Raw genomic sequence first — 18018 nt, forward strand, 5'->3', positions numbered from 1 at the left:
GCGTTTGGCGTTGCACCATTTTCGCGACGACGACGATGCGCGATGGAGATGGTTTCTCTCCTCCGGCACAGGCGGAAAAAGAGGAGCGTAAGATGGAAAGATGAGATACGAAAGGGAGAAGGAGAGAGGTATCGCGCGGGAGACAAAGAGAAAAGAGCGTGATACGCTGAGGAAACAGCGGTGAGAGAGAGAGAGAGAGAGAGGGAGTGAGAGAGAGAGGAGGGAAAAGTTCGTTCGTTCTCCGGTGACGAGGGCACGGTCGATATGGCAACGCCGCGCCCCACCACACGCATACCGGCGCCGGCATCGCCGCCTGAGCGAGATGCAGCGCAACGGCAACAACGCGACCCAATCTTCTCCCCACCGCGGGGGAGGGGACCGCGCCAGAACCTCACAGCGAGGAGAGCGACCTCATGCCCTGCACACATGTGTGCATAGCCGGGGACACTGAGAAGAATGAGGGAGACGGAATGTCAGCGAAAAAGGGGGAGAAAGAGAGAGAGAGAAACGGAGTTGCTGATCGGTCGGTCGCACTCCTCTAGTCCCACGCACGCGCCTGGTGCCAAAATTGGCGATGCACTTGCCCTCGCTCAGGGATTCCTACCCTTCCTGCGGAAAAAAATAGTCCCGTCCGCGATACGTCGCTTCAAGTGGACGATGCCGACGAGTTATCTATCTCTCCTCGCGGAAGCTGGAGGAGAGACATTTTTCTCCTCTTCGAGCAATCGAACGCACTTTCCGCGAGAAATGTGTATTCAGGATTTGCGGAGTACCTATATTATCGTGTTCCTTGATATAATGTTAAACTAAATGAACGGTTGGATTGTCACGAGATACACTTGTATTCTCTACAAGAGTCTTTTCTAATATCATCGATTATTTCCTAATAAAGATAAGCCTTCTTCGGCGGTTAGCCTTTGTTGGGCACTCGCCTAACGTCATCCTCCTTCAGTCCCGTATGTCCCACGACGCGCCTCTCGTGTAGGGTCGCGTGATTCGTCGGCCTGGCAACCGTATTTCTTTTCGCTCGTCTGTTAATCGTAGGTAACGACACCTACTAACACCTTGACGCGCGTGAGGCCGTGCGGTTGAGGCACCCGTCAAAGTGCGAGGGAGCGCGCAACACGAGGAGAGGGAAAAGGAGAAAGAGACCTCTCTTTCTCCTTTTCTCTCTCCTCGTGTTACGAGAGAGAGAGAGAAAGAGAGGAAAGTTTAAGGAGAGGCGGTCTGCGAGTGCGACGTTGCCGGGCGACTCCGTCTCGACGCGACTCGGGCCACTTCCAAGAGCGCGCGGAGGCGCCGATGCCGGCAACGTCGCTACCTCCTCGCCGCCGAGATAAATAGAGATGGCCTGCTACGCGACGGTGCGCTTCCTACGGTTGTAAGACACGCACTCACCGTTAGTCGAGGAAGGAGCGAGACGGACAAAAGACTGGCCAAGGAAATCGTGCCGCCGGCGATCGTTGTTCTTCTTGCTCGCCGCGCGAAAACCCGACTCTCCGTTCGGGGATACAGGTGGTCATCCGATATGTACATGGGCCGATGTGTCGCGCTTTCAAATGGGATCAAATATTCGCGAGAGAAAGAGAGAGAAACATTTTTGCATACATGAATATCTGAAACAAAAAGGATCTCGGAGAGATGAAATTATTCGCACTTTTCACAGGCAAGTTCGATCTCTCTCTTTCACGCTAAACATCAGTTTATCGACATTTGGCATTGATTTTCATTTACCAAGTGTCAGATCCGACTTGAGATTCGAACGACTAAAGCGTTTAGAGTGCCTTGTGCGCGACGCGAATACAGATTCGGTAGAATTTCTCGCGAGAAACGCACGTTCGCGATCAACGATTTTACCGTCTCACCGCTGCATTCTCTCGCTTGCATCGCGTCTCGGCCACCATGACCGTGTTTGGCGCGTTTTTACTTCTCGCGACCGCGGGGGAAGAAGTCGACGGTTCGCTTTGTGCCGGCTAATGTGCTTGCCGATAAGTGCTCGTTGCACCAACAGCGCAGCAGCCTTGGTTAACCGATCCTAACGATCGACGATTTTTCTCTCTTTCTCTTTCCTCTTCTCCCTCTGTCCCCAGCACTCGCGTGGCTTTGTCGACGAGGCAGTCCGTCCTGCTACTATTTGCTTTCGCATTTTTGTTTACCTTTAATTATCGCTCGATTTTTATTTCCGACGACACATCGGAGAAAAAAGAATTCGCGAACCTTTACAAAACGCTTTGCAAAAGTTCAATGATATGTACCCGTACATTCGTTATATAATTTATGTTAACAACGCGTGTATAATATATGCGACTGTCTGGTTGAGGTTGACAAGGTATATTATTTACGAGTACATGGTCGCCTTAACCGGAGAAAGAGAGTTACGACTAATTTTATCACAAGATAAAAATATATAATTATGTTTCTCAGGATACATATTTTAAATACACACGAATAAAATATCTTTAGAAGTGAAATCCGACTGAAAAAGAGAATAATTGTGATTTTGATCAAAATATCGGGCTATTAAATTTCTCTAGAAATATCTTAATCGTCAATTTTATATTAACATCCATAAAAGATCTATATAACTGAAAGTATAAGAATTATATTATTACTTTGTACATATTTATATAGCTCCCCTTATGTACACTTTCCCTTCGTCCACGTTACGTGTTAGATCTTTTCTATTAAAATTCGTCGCTCGCGAAATCAATCTCGAATTCCGATCATTTTCATCGACAAGGCCTCTAACTGCGAGCGATTCTCTCGATTCAGTCTCTTCCCCCTCCTCCCCCCCTTAGCGTTCGCCATCTCCGTCGTGCAAGAGACATTGGTATTAATGGCCTTGGCCGACGGTACCAGTTGGTAAGCCGTCACTCGAGCACGAGCCGCAGCACTTGGAGGTCACTGCACCTTTTCCTCTTTGCTCTCTGTACATCGCGGGCTATCTCTTCTCCCAGCCGTTTACGACGCGCGAATATTTCGCGGAAGCTCTTTCTCTCGCACTTTCCAAACCAGTCGCACTAGACTAGAATCGATCGGGCCGTTCGATTCAACTTTTCATATAAACTCGATCGAAAGTATATCGCGAGTTTTACCTGCGCACTGTGATCGCTCTAATAATATTAATACTCGAAATATATCTTAGGTCGTGAAAGAAAATGTCTTGAAGAATCGTACACAGAAAAAAAAAGAAGCGTCAAATCAAAACTTATATATACTTAATCTAACGCGTTCATCGTTTCGTATATACGCAACAATTTATAATCTTCTTAAAAGAATTTAATAATTGTAAATTTTAACAATGTTATAATTGTCATCTCAAGAATATATAATTCTTTAATTCTACTTTAAGAAGATTATAATCTTTGATTTAAAAATGTTATTTTCTATCTAACATTGTTTCTTTTCCATACAAGAAAATTAAATCTTAAATCATGAAAATATATTTTTCTTGATTAAATTATATAAAATAGATTCATTCAAGCAATTATATTTTTCTTTGATTAATATAATTTCACAATATAATCTCATTTCAAGATTTCCATATTAAAACTATATATATAATTTACTATATATATAATAAATATATTTTCAAAACAAGAATGTCCTTTTTTTCTGTGTATGTTTAGAAAAAAAATGCTTTTATGTAATTTAATAAAATCATAAAATTTGTGTATTTTTTTTTTCGAATTTCTAACGTACTGCACTTTGTTTACCCTTCGTAAATACGCTTGTAATAAAAACAAATAGCGGACGACGAGCTTGTTTAACAACTCAATATGACGACGGAGCCGGATAACACGCTCTCGTAGATTAGTTCAACGTTGCGCAACATCGCGCTAAGACGCCGAGATAGGAAAGAGCGCGGCCCCATTATTGTGTCTGTCGTCCCCGCAGCCGTACAACGGCCACACAACGTGGTACCCGCATGTTCTCGCGGATGTAACACCGACGCGAGTCGCTTACTTAAGCGTGAATCCGAGATATGCGACTCGTCCCAACTATTTCGGCCATTTTCATCGTAAACGTCAACGGTAATATTAACGGTGGCACGCGACGTACCTGTCGATAGCTACTTTCGGACGCTGCGAAATGAGAATCGAGGTCTCTGGCGTTAATTGCGCGTATCGCGTCGCATAGATATACGATCGATTAGTGCCGCGTCCAGGTGAATTATCACCTGGGAGGATTGACGTCGGCGTTGCTTGCTTTTATTCTATTTTTTCGGCGAAATTCGATGTTTCACAGCGACTCAAATTTATATATCGAGGAAAGAGCGTCGAGAGGATTGACACGACCGGAGCTGTCTCTCATAAGTAGCCTCGGGCTCGCTGTCAACCAAGAGTCACGCCGAGTCTAACGTCCGATTATCTTATGCGATTATCGACAAGAAAAGAAAGAAGAAAACGAAGAGAGAGAGAGAGAGAGAGAGAGAGAAACACGTGACATAAAGCAGCGAATTTTATTAACCATCGTAAAAATGTTCATTTTGACGATGGGTGCGGCGATAATTACGCGACGTAAATAAAAAAGCTGGCTGTACGATTCCTCGTTACGTCGGTTTCGCGCTCCGGGAATATCGAATTGTTAATTTGCAAGAGTATTCGTTTGAGAGAAACAAGCCAGGCATCGAATGAATATTATTATCCTCTTCTTCTACTCGCGCGATTATGCGAAATATTCTTGCCTCGTAACTCGAGTCACGCTCGTTTCTAATCCCGTAGACCGGTTCTACCAACCGTCACTTAACGCTAATTGTAATTAACTAAATCTTCTCCTCGGCAACGTAATGGCCTGTCCGAGAGACGGTTGAAAAATTTTCGGACATAGCGCTAATTCATATTCGATATCGACGAACGCGAGGCGATAGTTTTTATTCCCCCCTCTCTCCCTCCCTCTCTCTCTCTCTCTCTTTTCCGTCGAAACGTGGAATTTCTATAGCTAACGATCATTACGCCCTGCGTTTTCTATCCGCCGGTGTTTCTTTTACACACACGTCGTCGTTCACATGTACGCTGCATGGTATACGTACGCGTTTCACGCCACTTAGCGTTATAATGCGGATGCCCGATATAACGCATATTCAACTCCTTTGGCGTAACGATCGCCTTATTCGAACTTGCCGAGCGATTAACAAAGGGAAACCGACGCGAATAATTGAGTCAATAAAGAATGGCTGGATCGCATCAACGAGATGATGATCTGCCAACGTCTCCGCATTCGAACATTCGCGAGCATATGTGTATTTTTTTTTTTTCAACGCGCATCTCGTGTACCGAGAAAAGACAGAGAAGAATATATTAATTTAATATTAAATTAATATTTTAATATTAATTTAATAAATAAATAATATTAAATTAATATTTTATTTAATAAATATTAATATTAAATTAATATTTTATTTAAATATTAAATTAATATTTTAATGTTAAAATAAGAACACGATATGCATAAAATTTTATTAATCTTTGCATCTGATTTTACGACACGTCGACAATAGTAAGGTAACATCGTTTACATTTATACGCGAGCTTGCTTTCTCAAATCATAACAGTGCATCCGCGACGTGACACGTATTGCGACTAAATCATAGCTCGGAATGCGACGCAAATATACTCGGGCAAACTGTACACGGCAGTAAATACGGCGTGAAAAAAATGTCGGAATGCTTTTGAGATGCGCTCAGGTGCTAATCGTAGAGAATGCTCTCGCGATTTGCATTCGCGCAAACAATACGAACGATAATTCTTCGTCGGTTCTTTCTTGCGAACGTTTTACGCTAGAAGGAAAGCTAATTAAGAATACAGTTCCGTATTTAATAGCGCATTTAATAACGTTGTGAGCGACACGTTTGCAGTTTTTATCGCGTATAGAATTGTCTATGTGTTACAACTCTAATTAAAAAATGACGCATTGACGTTTTGACGAAGAGATTACGAGGCAAAGACTCGGGGAACCCTCTATAGATTACACAGCTATCGTGAAAACGTGTCTTCTTTTTAATTATATAAGCGGAAGAAGCTGCCACGTGTATTAGAAAATGACGAAACGATATGATAAATATTCAAAAACGTATATCGGCAAAGTAGAATATATTGTTTCACGAATAGACTCGATCGCCCGTTGAATTTCTAATTCGATCCATCGACCGGCCACATCTCTCTTTTTTTCTGTTTCAATCAAAAACCATAAAAGCATACTAATTTCGACAGTTAGATATATACAGGATGTCCAGAAAATTTTATTAACGTTCGCCAAATAAATATTTTTCTTCAAATTTAGAGGGGTATCTAAATTTGTGGGAAAAATCTTATTTTATATCCCTTACATAATTTTAATCATTTTTCCTGCTTTTCCTAATTATCATATGTATTCATGCATAACGTGTAACGGTTCAATAGGATTTGATTCTAGAGCACGAAATAAATTCTCTCTCTTTCTCCTCTCTTTTTGTCTTGCTCCACATCTTTTCGACATTACTTACATCCGGCTGCGCGCGCATGCATAAAATTCGCACGTAAAAAAAATCCGGCCACCCGATGCGTGTATTTTCGCTCGAGGCCGCGTCGGATGACTCAAAGCAAATTCAAGTACGATATACGTACGACGCGACGATACGTACACTCGGATAAAATCAGTTTGCCGAGTTTCTAATGCCGCGAAAGATAGGCCCACGACTTCCCGCCGTGAGTTTTTAACGACCGTGTCTCGCTTATGTAACTCGAAACATTATCGAAATAAGGATAATATTACATTTGTCGACAAATTTTTTTAAACATATTAAAAAATTTTTTAATCACATTGATTGGCTGCGGGATAGAAAGTTTCTAAAGATTCACAAAATTAATATCCCGCAGCCAATCAATATGTGCTTAAAAAATTTGTCGTACGACAAATGTAATATCCGCCCAAGACTGCATCGCGTGACGATATCGCGATTCTCGCCAATGTCGATAATGGAGCGAATTAAATCGCTCCAAGACAGATGTTAGCGATCAAAGTTGTATCGTTATGGAAAATGTTTAAAATGAAAAATCGACATTATTGTACGGCGATATGCTTCTTGTAATTATGTATGCTTGAATTTATGGAGACGTTTACGACATTACGATACACATCAACGTGCGATAAAAGATTGCCTGTTTTATGGCCAGATCAATACTCGCGACACTGACGACCCGTCGTATATCGCGTACGACGTATCACAACGAGACAGTTTATTGCTGCGCTGATGCAAGGCGTTTCCCAACGCGGAAACGTAATTGTAGGGACTGTCATGTACAATTACATAGAAATGCAGGTGTAATGTCGTGACGCTATAAAAGATCGCGTAGGGAATCTTTATAAATATTCTCGAAAGGATTATGTCTAAGTGCATAAAATATCGGGCAAAAAGAGATGGCTGGAAATAAATTTTGCCGAGTTAAAAATACAAACTTTTTCGGGGCGACGATGCAGCCGAACAAACTCAGCCTCGCTCTTTCACGGAACGAGAATGCACGGATGCATCGTCCATCATCCGCACCACTAAAGGATGCACGCGGGCCATAAGATGCATTTCAAGCATAAACCTGCCTGGCGTGCAAGCCGTCGGCACAATGAAGGCTCTTTGTCGGAGCAAAGTCGTTCCTTCCATGGAATCCAACTCGAGGAACTTACACCTTTCTCGCAATCGCGTCTCTTGTTCGGCAAATGTAATACACCTTATTTGTGGAGATAAATAACGAATTTTTTTTGCCGATTCAATCGTCTTTATCGAACGGAAGGCGTACCGTTAGCTTTGCAAATGGAGATGAAGATGATTTTCTTGAATCGTTAAAACTTATGTATCGTTTATTGCAGATGGAAAAGAGAGGTATCTAATTTCACGAACGAAAGACCTCAGATTTATATCAATCGATGATTCCCGAGCTGTCGGCAAGATCGTGAACACCAAGGCGCAGCTTCCGCGAAGCGGCTCTCGTACGAGTTTTTAAAGCGTAATCGCAACGTCGCGTCGCCGAGATGCTTCTCGCGCGGACACTGACTTTTAAGCGTCCTCGTGCTCTCCCGGCGTTTCTCGCCGACAGAGCGGACCGAGTGACTTTCCCGCCGGCGTTTCCGCACGCGCGAGGAACCAATCGCTCTCTCGTGCTTCCTCGCGAGTACTCGGGCGTACGGCCAGGCGGACACACGCGCGCGCTCTCTCGCTCTCGCCCTCTTCCTCCCTTTGCCCGCACACCGCTCGCTCCCACCCTCTCTTCCGCACGTTGCCGTCGCCCCCTCCCCTCTGGGTCTTCTCCCCCGCCGTCCGTCGTGCGCTCACGCCGCACGTGAGTACGCACGCGAAGACTTCTTCATCCGTTCCCCGCGCGTTCATTCACAGTTCACAGTCAGTCAGTCACCAGCACACCTCCGCCGATCAGCTGATCTCGCCACCGCCACCGCCACCGCCACCGCCACCGCCGCCGCCGACGACGACGACGGCGACGACGACGACGTCGGCAGCAGCGGCAGACTGCGCGTCGCCAACCCCTCCGCCCTCCTTCTAGACTTTGCGTCCCTCCTCTCTCCTACCCCTTATTCACCTCCTCCTCCTCCTCCTCGTACCGTCTACTGCTGCTACTGCTGCTGCTACTGCTGCTGCTACTGTTACTACCGCTGCTGTCCCCTCGAACCCCCTTCCCCGCTCCCGCGTGGACGATCAGCTGACTGGGAACTGTCAGTCGCCGCCAGCCGTGGGCCTGTGAACTCACGTGACACGCGCTGCGGCTCTTTCGCCGTAAGCGAGCATTTCGTAGCAATCATCGGGCGATATCAAAGGCGGGATGACGAATCGCGACGTCGATGCTGCTTCTTTCGATCGAAGCGAAATCGTAGTGTGATTCATGGCTGCCACAAGTGATCGTTATGCGGTTATTATAATGGTTCCCTAGTTAGATAGTGTTTTCTCAAATAACATAAATTAACCGCCATGGACATCCTCGGATACTATAATACGCGATCGTGTATAGTTGCGAATAAAATAGAAAGTCGAGCGTTTAAGGGGTAAGAGGAAAGAGGAACAAGTAAGATAACAAGGAGATAACAAACGAGTAGTTTTTAAAGCTTCTTTTCTTCCGCGATCTTTAAGTAAAATATGGTAAAGTTTTATTTCATAAAGACCTGCGCCTCAATTATAATTTAATAAGAGTATTCTTTGTGAAATCTCAATGGAATGGAAAGGGAGTTATATATAACTATGCCGACAAAGCTCTAATATGTATCTTCAGGACAGGATGTAATTAATGATTACTACAATCTCTCGCAACGTCTTGTTAAAGGAGAATCCATTTATACCATTGACGGTAATCTGATTTCGTAATGAAACATCCCTATTGGAAGACGATAAATTCTCAAGTTACGAGCTCTTCCGGTTGCTCTTTTCGAATTGACAAGCATAATATTTCAAGCTACGATATCGTTAAACGCTATTTGCGTCGATTCTGTTCCTTTATGTCCTTAGAAAGAGAGAGAGAAAGAGAGAATGGAAATAATAGTATTCATCGTTGATTCTATTTTCTCTAGAATAAAAATGTTTGCAGATTAATACATTTTTACATTTAATATCAAACAATAATAATTTATATCGTATCTGTCGCGCGTTACACATATAATAAGATTAATTCCCTTCATGAGGAATATAATGTCTCTCGAATCGCGAGATTTTATCGTACGATTAAAATTCTGCGAGTTTAACATCCGATGGCGATAATCGGTCTATTGTTCCTTCGTTCTCACCGATATATATCGAATAACGATATCGCACGATTCTCTCTACAATCCGCCCCAAGGGAATTTATTTCAAGTGTGTACGTAATCATGTATCGCAAGCAGCACGCGGTCCCACGGTGAAATATCGCGATTGGTATCACCGTCATCGTCGCTCGAAGAGAAACGACGCCGTTCGGAATTCTAATGACACCGCCCGCTGTTCAAACGTCACGTGGAAAGCGATGGATTGTGTCGCGTCGTGTCGTGTTTATGCATAAACGATCGCCGCATATATTAACGCGCGTGGTTCGCGACGACCGAGGTGAACCGTCGTATAAATCTTGCCTAGAGCGAGAGATACGTCTCCTTGCGTAAGCTAGAAAGAGAGAAACAGAGATGCGGAGAGAGAGAGAGAGTATCGCGGTTAATTCCATCCTTCGTAGCTTAATGGCACGATGATGAATTACTCGAGCAAGTCGGAGCGACGAGACGCTCCGAGGGTCGATTCCTCCGAGATTATATAGTTCGTCCCTCCCTGAATTTAATCACGCCCGATACTTTGCCGATCCCCGAGATTAATTTCCCCGTGAGACCCTACCCCCGGGAAACGTGAGTATCTTCTTACGTTCGCGAAATCGGAGAAGCAAACGATACCACGACGTGGGCGAGTTGGATTTAGACGACGGTGCAGAGAACGCTCCTACGGGGGCGTATCGAGGATCGAAGTCACCCAAGTGACGACACCGATGGCGAACGGTTGCAGTCCCCCGCGTGTCTCGTACCCTACTGTAGGTGCGCGCTAGAAGAAGAAGCGGAAGACGCGGGAGAGTCATAGGCGCAGCGTTGCGGCAGCGTGTGTCGAGGGAAAAGGAGTGGGGGGAGAGAGAGAGCGAGCCGCGAGAGAGGAGGGGGTGGGAGAGAGCGAGCGCGGGACAAGGAGGGAAAGAGAGTGAGAGAGAGGGAGGGGAGAGAAGGGACCATGTCCTACCCCAACGACCACGTGGCGCCGAAGACACTTTCATCATGCATCGTGCTTCGGAACCCGCCGAACCACGTGGTGGATACCGTCGTTCGACGCTCCCGAGGAACATGCCCGCGCCGCGCATGCGCCGCTCCGTTCGTATTGCTGCATCAAGGTCGAGCAAAGTCGCGCGATTACAACCTCGTGGCGACAACGATGATACCGACCTAATCGCGCTTATTCGTTGGATCGAAACTTGGGCGGGAAACGACGCGCCGTTTCCGATACGCGCGGCTCTCTTCCAGCCGCGCAGGCTCGATATTTCGATGCGAAATCGGCACGCGATCGAATAAGCAAGTCCAATTGGCCGTATTAATACCGTCAGATACGAACGCTTCGCACGAGAATGAGTCGTTTTACACGCATTGTTTCGTGTAGTTAATGAAATCACGACGTTGGGACCGACTCCTTTAAAAGTCTAATGGCAATGGGGGAATAGAAATGACTCCGTTTTAGCGTGCGAGGGTCAAATTAGAATTATACATCTTTTTTCAGAAGCCTCGCAAACAAGTGGCGTGAGGATGCTTTAAATGATATCTCGCATACGTAAGGATGTAACTCGCTTGTAAAAGGACACTTCATGAGTCACCGATTCCTCCCATTCTTCAAACAATTGTACCGTACAATTACTTATGTAAATGAAGAGATACGCTTCCCAAGTATTGCAGAGGAAATCGAGATAAATGCAAACGTACCGGACGTTATTACCCTATCCGATTGTACTTTGATAGCCGTTTGATATTATATAAGTTTCAAGTTTACATAATGTAGCGTCCGTCTAAAAAATGTTGAAAAAAATTGACGAAAATTTCACGAATATTAAAGCGTGAAAACAGATGTTCGCCATTCGTGTCGACGTCTCGGATGTAAAATATTACCGCTAATATAAATTTAATATGTCGTATCGATGCCAAATTATCGACATTTTGCATCCGCGTTCTTAAAATACGCGTCGCGCCCCGTCTCTCATCAACTATTATTACTCGGTTACCGAGCAACAAGCTCGACCAGACGCTTGCGGTCGTCCACGATGCGGCGCCACGTTCCCGATTCATCACGTCGCGACGACGGTGACGACGACGACGACGACGACGACGATGGTGACCAGAATAGAGCAAAGACACGGGCGCCGATCCAGGGAGCACTGACCCAGTATGTTCGGTCGTCGCTGATTTTACTAACGACGACTCCCTGCCCCCAGCTGTGTCTTCCTCTTCCTCCTCCTCCTCCTCCTACTCCGTCTGCCCGTTGTCACCGCTGAGAGCGCACTTTGAGAGCGCAGGACTGCCGCCGATGATTTTACGTCGCGTGGCCACGTGTCACATGTGGAACCACGTGCCAGGTCTGCGCGGAGACGGTTCCGATATTTGATCGTCGTGGGAACAGAAATATAAAAGTAAAATTCTTATTTTCAGATATTTATATTGATAATTTTTAGGCGTGTTTCTTTGATTTAATTTCGAACAAACGCTCGTTCTCGCTTCGTCAAAGATATCGAGAAAAAAAGATATTACAGAGATATCACATCGATTAATTTTTATCGTTCTTATATTTATGATTTCGTATAATGCATTGAATAAAGAAACGCATTATTTACACCCTGCATCCAGGATGAGTGGGAATCATTTATCTTAAATTTTAATTCAGGAATAAAAATATGCATGATTATCTGGAGATTTATTTGAAACAGATATATCTATGATCGTAGTGTGCGTTGTATAATAAAGTGGGAACGCGCGGATTCCTCTCGCACACGTAACTTACCGAAATAAACGCAAACGCAATAAACATTTATTTCCATCGCGGAATGTAGATCTTGGTTTAATCGCAAACTCGCATTTCGCTTCGATGAATGTAACACGATGATCAAAGGCAATGCCGTTGATTATCCCAGAGTACTTTGGAGATCTTTTTCCCTCGATTTTTTAATAACAGATTCTTTCAGGAATTGTTAGCAATTTTTTTTTCTTAGAAAAGTTTAGAAACGATCCTTGTTTGTGGTTTACAAAATTAAAAATGTCTCGAATATTTAAACTACAAAAATTAAAATATTCAAGTTGAAAATTGTTTGCAAATTGAATACAAAGAGAATTTATTATAAAATTAAAATCTCGGATTTTTCAGAGCACATTTCGCTGTATTCGTGTATGGATTTTCTTCGCATAGCGCGTTGTTTATTTTTCAGTCAGCCGCATAGAAATTTATATCTCACTGCAGTTTATCTCGCATACCATCGAGAGAATTTTACAAGGAATCTTTAAAGGACAATTGTATCTGTTTCTGACGAAAGAAATAGCAGAGTATTTGTTTGATGGCTTATATATCGAACTTTTATTTTTTTTAAATATTGTGCAAAGAGAGAGAGAGAGAAAGATCAACCGAGAAATGGAATCGTGAAAAAATTTTAACATAATTAAAAATATATATTGTTAAAAATTATTATATATATATTTTTTTTTAATTTTAACAATATATATTTTTAATTATGTTGAATTTTTTAGCAATTATATATATATATATATATATATATATATATATATTAGCTTTTATTAAATACACATTTTACGTCAATTAAGTTAAAATACAAAGAATAGAACATTCTACGTAATATATCTCGTATTATGTTAAATATAGTATGTGACAATAACAACTTTATACGGATTTTGACCTTTGTTTTGAACGGCATATAAGTGAGAGGATAGGTAGCTATTGTTTTGTGATCGTTTTGTTATCATTCGTGCGTCGACATTCGAGAGAAAACGAGAAGGTTGCAGCGCGTACGGCTCTCGGTATCGTTATATTATAACATTTCTCGAGATATAATCGCAATTTTCTATGAATAATTAAAGTTTGTACGTCAGTGTGAATAATTAATCTTCGCGATTATCGTGTCTTAATTAATAATCGATTTGCGTAATATCAGCGAGTAAGATTGTCGATATTTTTTAATTTTTTAATCATTAATGAAAGGTCGCTAATATACAGGATGTTTATTTTAAAACTTTCCACCCGTTTGTTTCAGGATTGATTTTTTTTGCGGAAAATGCCAAAAAATGTCAATTTTATTTCGAGATTTAAGCATATTAAATGCAATGAAATTTTTTCATCCCCTCGGGGTAGCCCCCTCGAAAACAAAATTGACGTCTGTTGGCATTTTTCACAAAAAACTAATCAATCATAAAATAAACGGGTGGAAAGTTTTGAAATGAACACCCTGTATATGTATGTATGTGTGTGTATAGTATATATGATATATATATATATATATATATATATATATACACATACATATATGTATATACACAGAAATAGATTGATTGAAATATCATTGTGATGTGTTCAATTAATATTTATCAATCGCATATTATACCATTTGATGCTTGTACATTAATAATCTGCTGCATATGTTAAATAATTTATGCGTTATTATTGTAATATTATTCGTTGATGACAGAAATGTATATACGTGGATTTGCTTGAATTATTTATTATCTTCGATTTCAAAGTGCGCTGGGTTTGAGTTTAGTTAAAATAACGGAGAAATGTTGAAGAATCGAGTAACACATGCTGAGCTATTGCTTGTGTCTACAATTTTATTTAATACGATTAATTTTAAAGATTCTCGGATCAATTATTCTCGAGCAACTATTTTTGTTTGCGAATGATTCTCATACCAGCTTTTTTTATTTATTGCAGGTCAATACTAGAAATGAATGGGCATCGTTGTGCGAACAATTTCACTTGCCCGGCGGTTGCATCAACAGCGGGGTCGGCCTTAAACAAATTTACCTACGGTAAGTATCATTTACCTCAACTCCTCGAGAAATCAAGGCTATTCAATATCACGCAAGCCCATCAAAAAACTTCTCCTCGTCAAATTTTATTTATCTGTCGAGTGTATTTTTTTTTTTTTTGCGAACACAATTTTTTTTATAAAACACATCTGCATCGTTATGGACAAATTGGAGTAATTTCAGGACAAGGCCCGCTCAATGTGTCCCTTGGTCCTTGATCCTCTGAGTGATCCATTAGGAGTTCAACCGACCGGTAGCTGTTGGTCTGCTCCACGAAATAGGAAGACGACTCGTCCGATCCGGCCTTTATCGCACGGCGACTTCTCGCTACATCGCGTCACATCGCGTCGCGTCGCGCTTGCTACAATGTTCCATTGCGTCTGGCAGTCCGCGAGCGTCTGCAAGAGGCAGGGAGTAGCAACGTTTTGCCGCACGGCCAACACCGCGTATCGGCATTGGTCCCTACGCCCCACCACCATTTTCCGTATCGCGTACTACGTACGTTCGTTCATTCATGTCCCAGTCTCGCTGACGAGAGCTACCACGTGGTTCCTGAGTCTCGCTTTCCTCTCCCTCTCTCGCTCTCTCTCTCTCTCTTTCTCCCATTCTCTTTTTCTCTTTTCGGAGCGAGTCCTGTAATCTTGTTAGCGCGCGTGACAAGCGTCACCGAGTCCACACGGTTCTCTTACCGATGTCACGTGTGTGACATTTCATATCAAAATTGTGTTGCAAATTATAAGAGAACTGTCAGAAGTGCCCGTTCTTTGCGCTAAAGTAGAAGCTCATTATTCTGATCGATTCTCTCATAGATTTCAGTGTTTCATAACTACTTATACAATATGCAAATTTTTGTTATCAAGTCTTGTTATCACTTATATTGATCATACATCAGATATATCATTTTATAATTACCATTAATTATACTATGTAATAATTACCATTTATTACAAACACATTAGACTTGATCTGTTTATATTCTTGCATCTCATATCAACGTATCCTTGTATTATTCGAAAGATTCAATGTTTCTTTTGTATCATCAACTGAATTAAATAATCCTATTTCGATACATTTTCTGGATTACAATCGTGCAATCGATGATACACGTGATAAAGGAAGATTTGTATTAATTAGAATCAGCGTCTCTTGTGCAATCTATATGAATCACCGAAGAGTCGCATCGCCCTTCCAAGACACTTCCGTGGACGTCACGTGGCTTCAGCCGTGGCGGTCTGACTACTTCGCGCTAGCAGTCAATAATGCGTACTAACACAGTGTAGCACACATGCCGCGTGCGATAGCACGTTGCTGCTTCAGTAGTCAGAGAGTAGTAGTATTCAGCAGTCCGCATCCGCCAACGGCCAATCAGGCTCTGGCTGCTTGCACCTTCCGCGCTGTACGTTGGTTGCATGAATGGATCCAGTACACCTACCCCCACCATTTTCTTTCGCCCACCCACGACTCGATATCCTCTCTCTCTCTTTCTCTCCTCCTCGTCGAGCGAGGTCTCATGACTGTCCCTCTTCTCTCTTCTCTCTCTCTCTCTCTTTTTATCTCTGGCACCTACCCTGTTGACGCGAACATCGCGCGAGTTCGTCGATCTTGCGACGATCGGTCAGTCGATCGATGTCTTGGTTGCCCTGGAGGGAGAGTTCTTTCGTATACTTTTGCTCCGATAGTAGAATGCCGCGATATATATTGCGCTCTCAAGATAGAACCATGCGCCACGTGGGTGATGTCGAGGGTCAACCGGTTCTCCAGAAACGTCAATCGATTCTGAATTAGAAGAGCTACCGCGTAGTTGAGCCTGCAAAACTCAAGTGGTTCCACTGTTGGAACCATCTATATTTACTTTTTATCGCTTGTAATATAATATCTCTGACGTTTGATATTGTTCTGTCCAAATCTTGCTATTTCATTGCAATATTGGACTTAATAAATTATTTTAATAATAAGAATAATCGATAAATGCATTCTTTTTTTCGAAACAATTTTTAGATTTTAAAAATTAAATTTTTCGAACTTTTTATGGAAAATGATAATGCATGTTATTTGACAGAAAGACAGTTGTCCCAAAAAAGATAAGAAAATCAATTCTGCAACGAAATGCATTTAAGATCTAAATTGGAGTTTCTAATGTAGCACGTTGTTTTCATGATTGTTCCAATCATGTGATATTTTTATAATCTATTAATGCCCCTTCAACTATGATATGTGAAGTCTCACTCGAATTGAAAATAAATTTTCTAAAATATTAAAGAACTCGATGTTTGCGTTCCAGGTATCTGGATAGGTACGAAAAGGTCCACTTCCTAGGCGAGGATGGTCAACAGGCTGACGACGATGACGAGGATTCCAGACACCGGAAGTGGTCAGCCAGAGCACTGCACTCTGTTCCTCTAACTTATAATCATCATCAGCACAACATCGCAGGTGAGTCGTGAAATTTTACGTCAAAGACTCGACCTCGATAGCAAATTGGAAGACGCGAAAAAAGAAAAAAAACAATATATTGTTAGATAATACATTGTTATTTCGTTGCATTTCGCGTGCTTGTGGCGGGTGCACCGAATGCAGTCGCACGCATAAATCGCTTTTGCCAATTTATACGCGGTGCGTGTGTCGCGATACAGTTCGCATGTACGTATCCACGGTCGAACGACTTTCAAATGCGCGTTTTCCACCGCCCATTGTTTCGCTCCTTGTCGCACTTGATCGTCGCGTCGCGCGCACGCAACGCTTTCCCCATTTCGCTCCCTCTCTCTCTTTCTATCTTTTTCTCTGTTTGTATGTGCGAGTCACGGTTCAATAATTCGCTACGTTAGCAATTTCCGCCTGTCAGAATTTTTCACTCGCTCGTTCCGTGTCGTTCCCCGGCAACGCCGCGCGAAAATATCGCGCGGGGTTTCGATCCTTCTGCAAGAATCTACGCAATATTTCCTCTCAAGTCCATTTTCATCTATCACGAGGAACATCTGAATTTTTCACGATCGCATGTGCATTTGCGGTATAAAGCGGAAATGGTCTAGAACGAAGGGAGGAGCGTCGTATTGCGATAATCATTCGATTACCACCCGATACATTCTCAATATTTATAGACACGAGAATTAGTGGGAAGGGGGAAGTGCGGGGGGGGAGGGGGTCGGTCAACGCTCGTGACATTTGCATGAAGATAATTAAATTAGGGCACCCCCGGCGCGACTCTGCGAAGGAGACTCGGCATCGTAAGTCTGCGCCTGTCTTCGCGGGAGACGTAGACGTACGCGCGCGGTTACATACGTAACCGTAGCCGCGGCCAAGGCGGCAACGGGTTATTGACGTGCTGCTGCTCCAAGAGCAGCAGCGGTGGCGGGCTATCGAGCCGGAGAGGGATATAGGGAGATAGATAGCGTTAGCGGTGCGCACATGCGAGTCGGCGGTGGCCCGGCTGGGATCCGCGAGTGCATTCGTGCGCACGAGAGGGAGGAAGGG

At 43.1% G+C, this 18018-nt stretch overlaps 1 protein-coding gene across 6 annotated transcripts in view; it reads left to right on the forward strand.

The window, feature by feature from the left end:
* The window catches only part of LOC105257905 (AT-rich interactive domain-containing protein 2), a 44952-nt gene that overhangs the window by 9207 nt on the left and 17727 nt on the right, over positions 1-18018 (forward strand). For all 6 annotated transcript variants that reach the window (XM_011268835.3, XM_011268836.3, XM_011268837.3 and 3 more), the window contains exons 3-4: positions 14450-14547; positions 16829-16980. In XM_011268835.3, the coding sequence (XP_011267137.1) occupies positions 14450-14547; positions 16829-16980 (250 nt within the window). The remainder of the gene's footprint in view (positions 1-14449; positions 14548-16828; positions 16981-18018) is intronic.

The sequence above is a fragment of the Camponotus floridanus genome, unplaced genomic scaffold (assembly GCF_003227725.1).
Source record: "Camponotus floridanus strain SB8 unplaced genomic scaffold, Cflo_v7.5 scaffold56, whole genome shotgun sequence".
NCBI lineage: Eukaryota > Metazoa > Arthropoda > Insecta > Hymenoptera > Formicidae > Camponotus > Camponotus floridanus.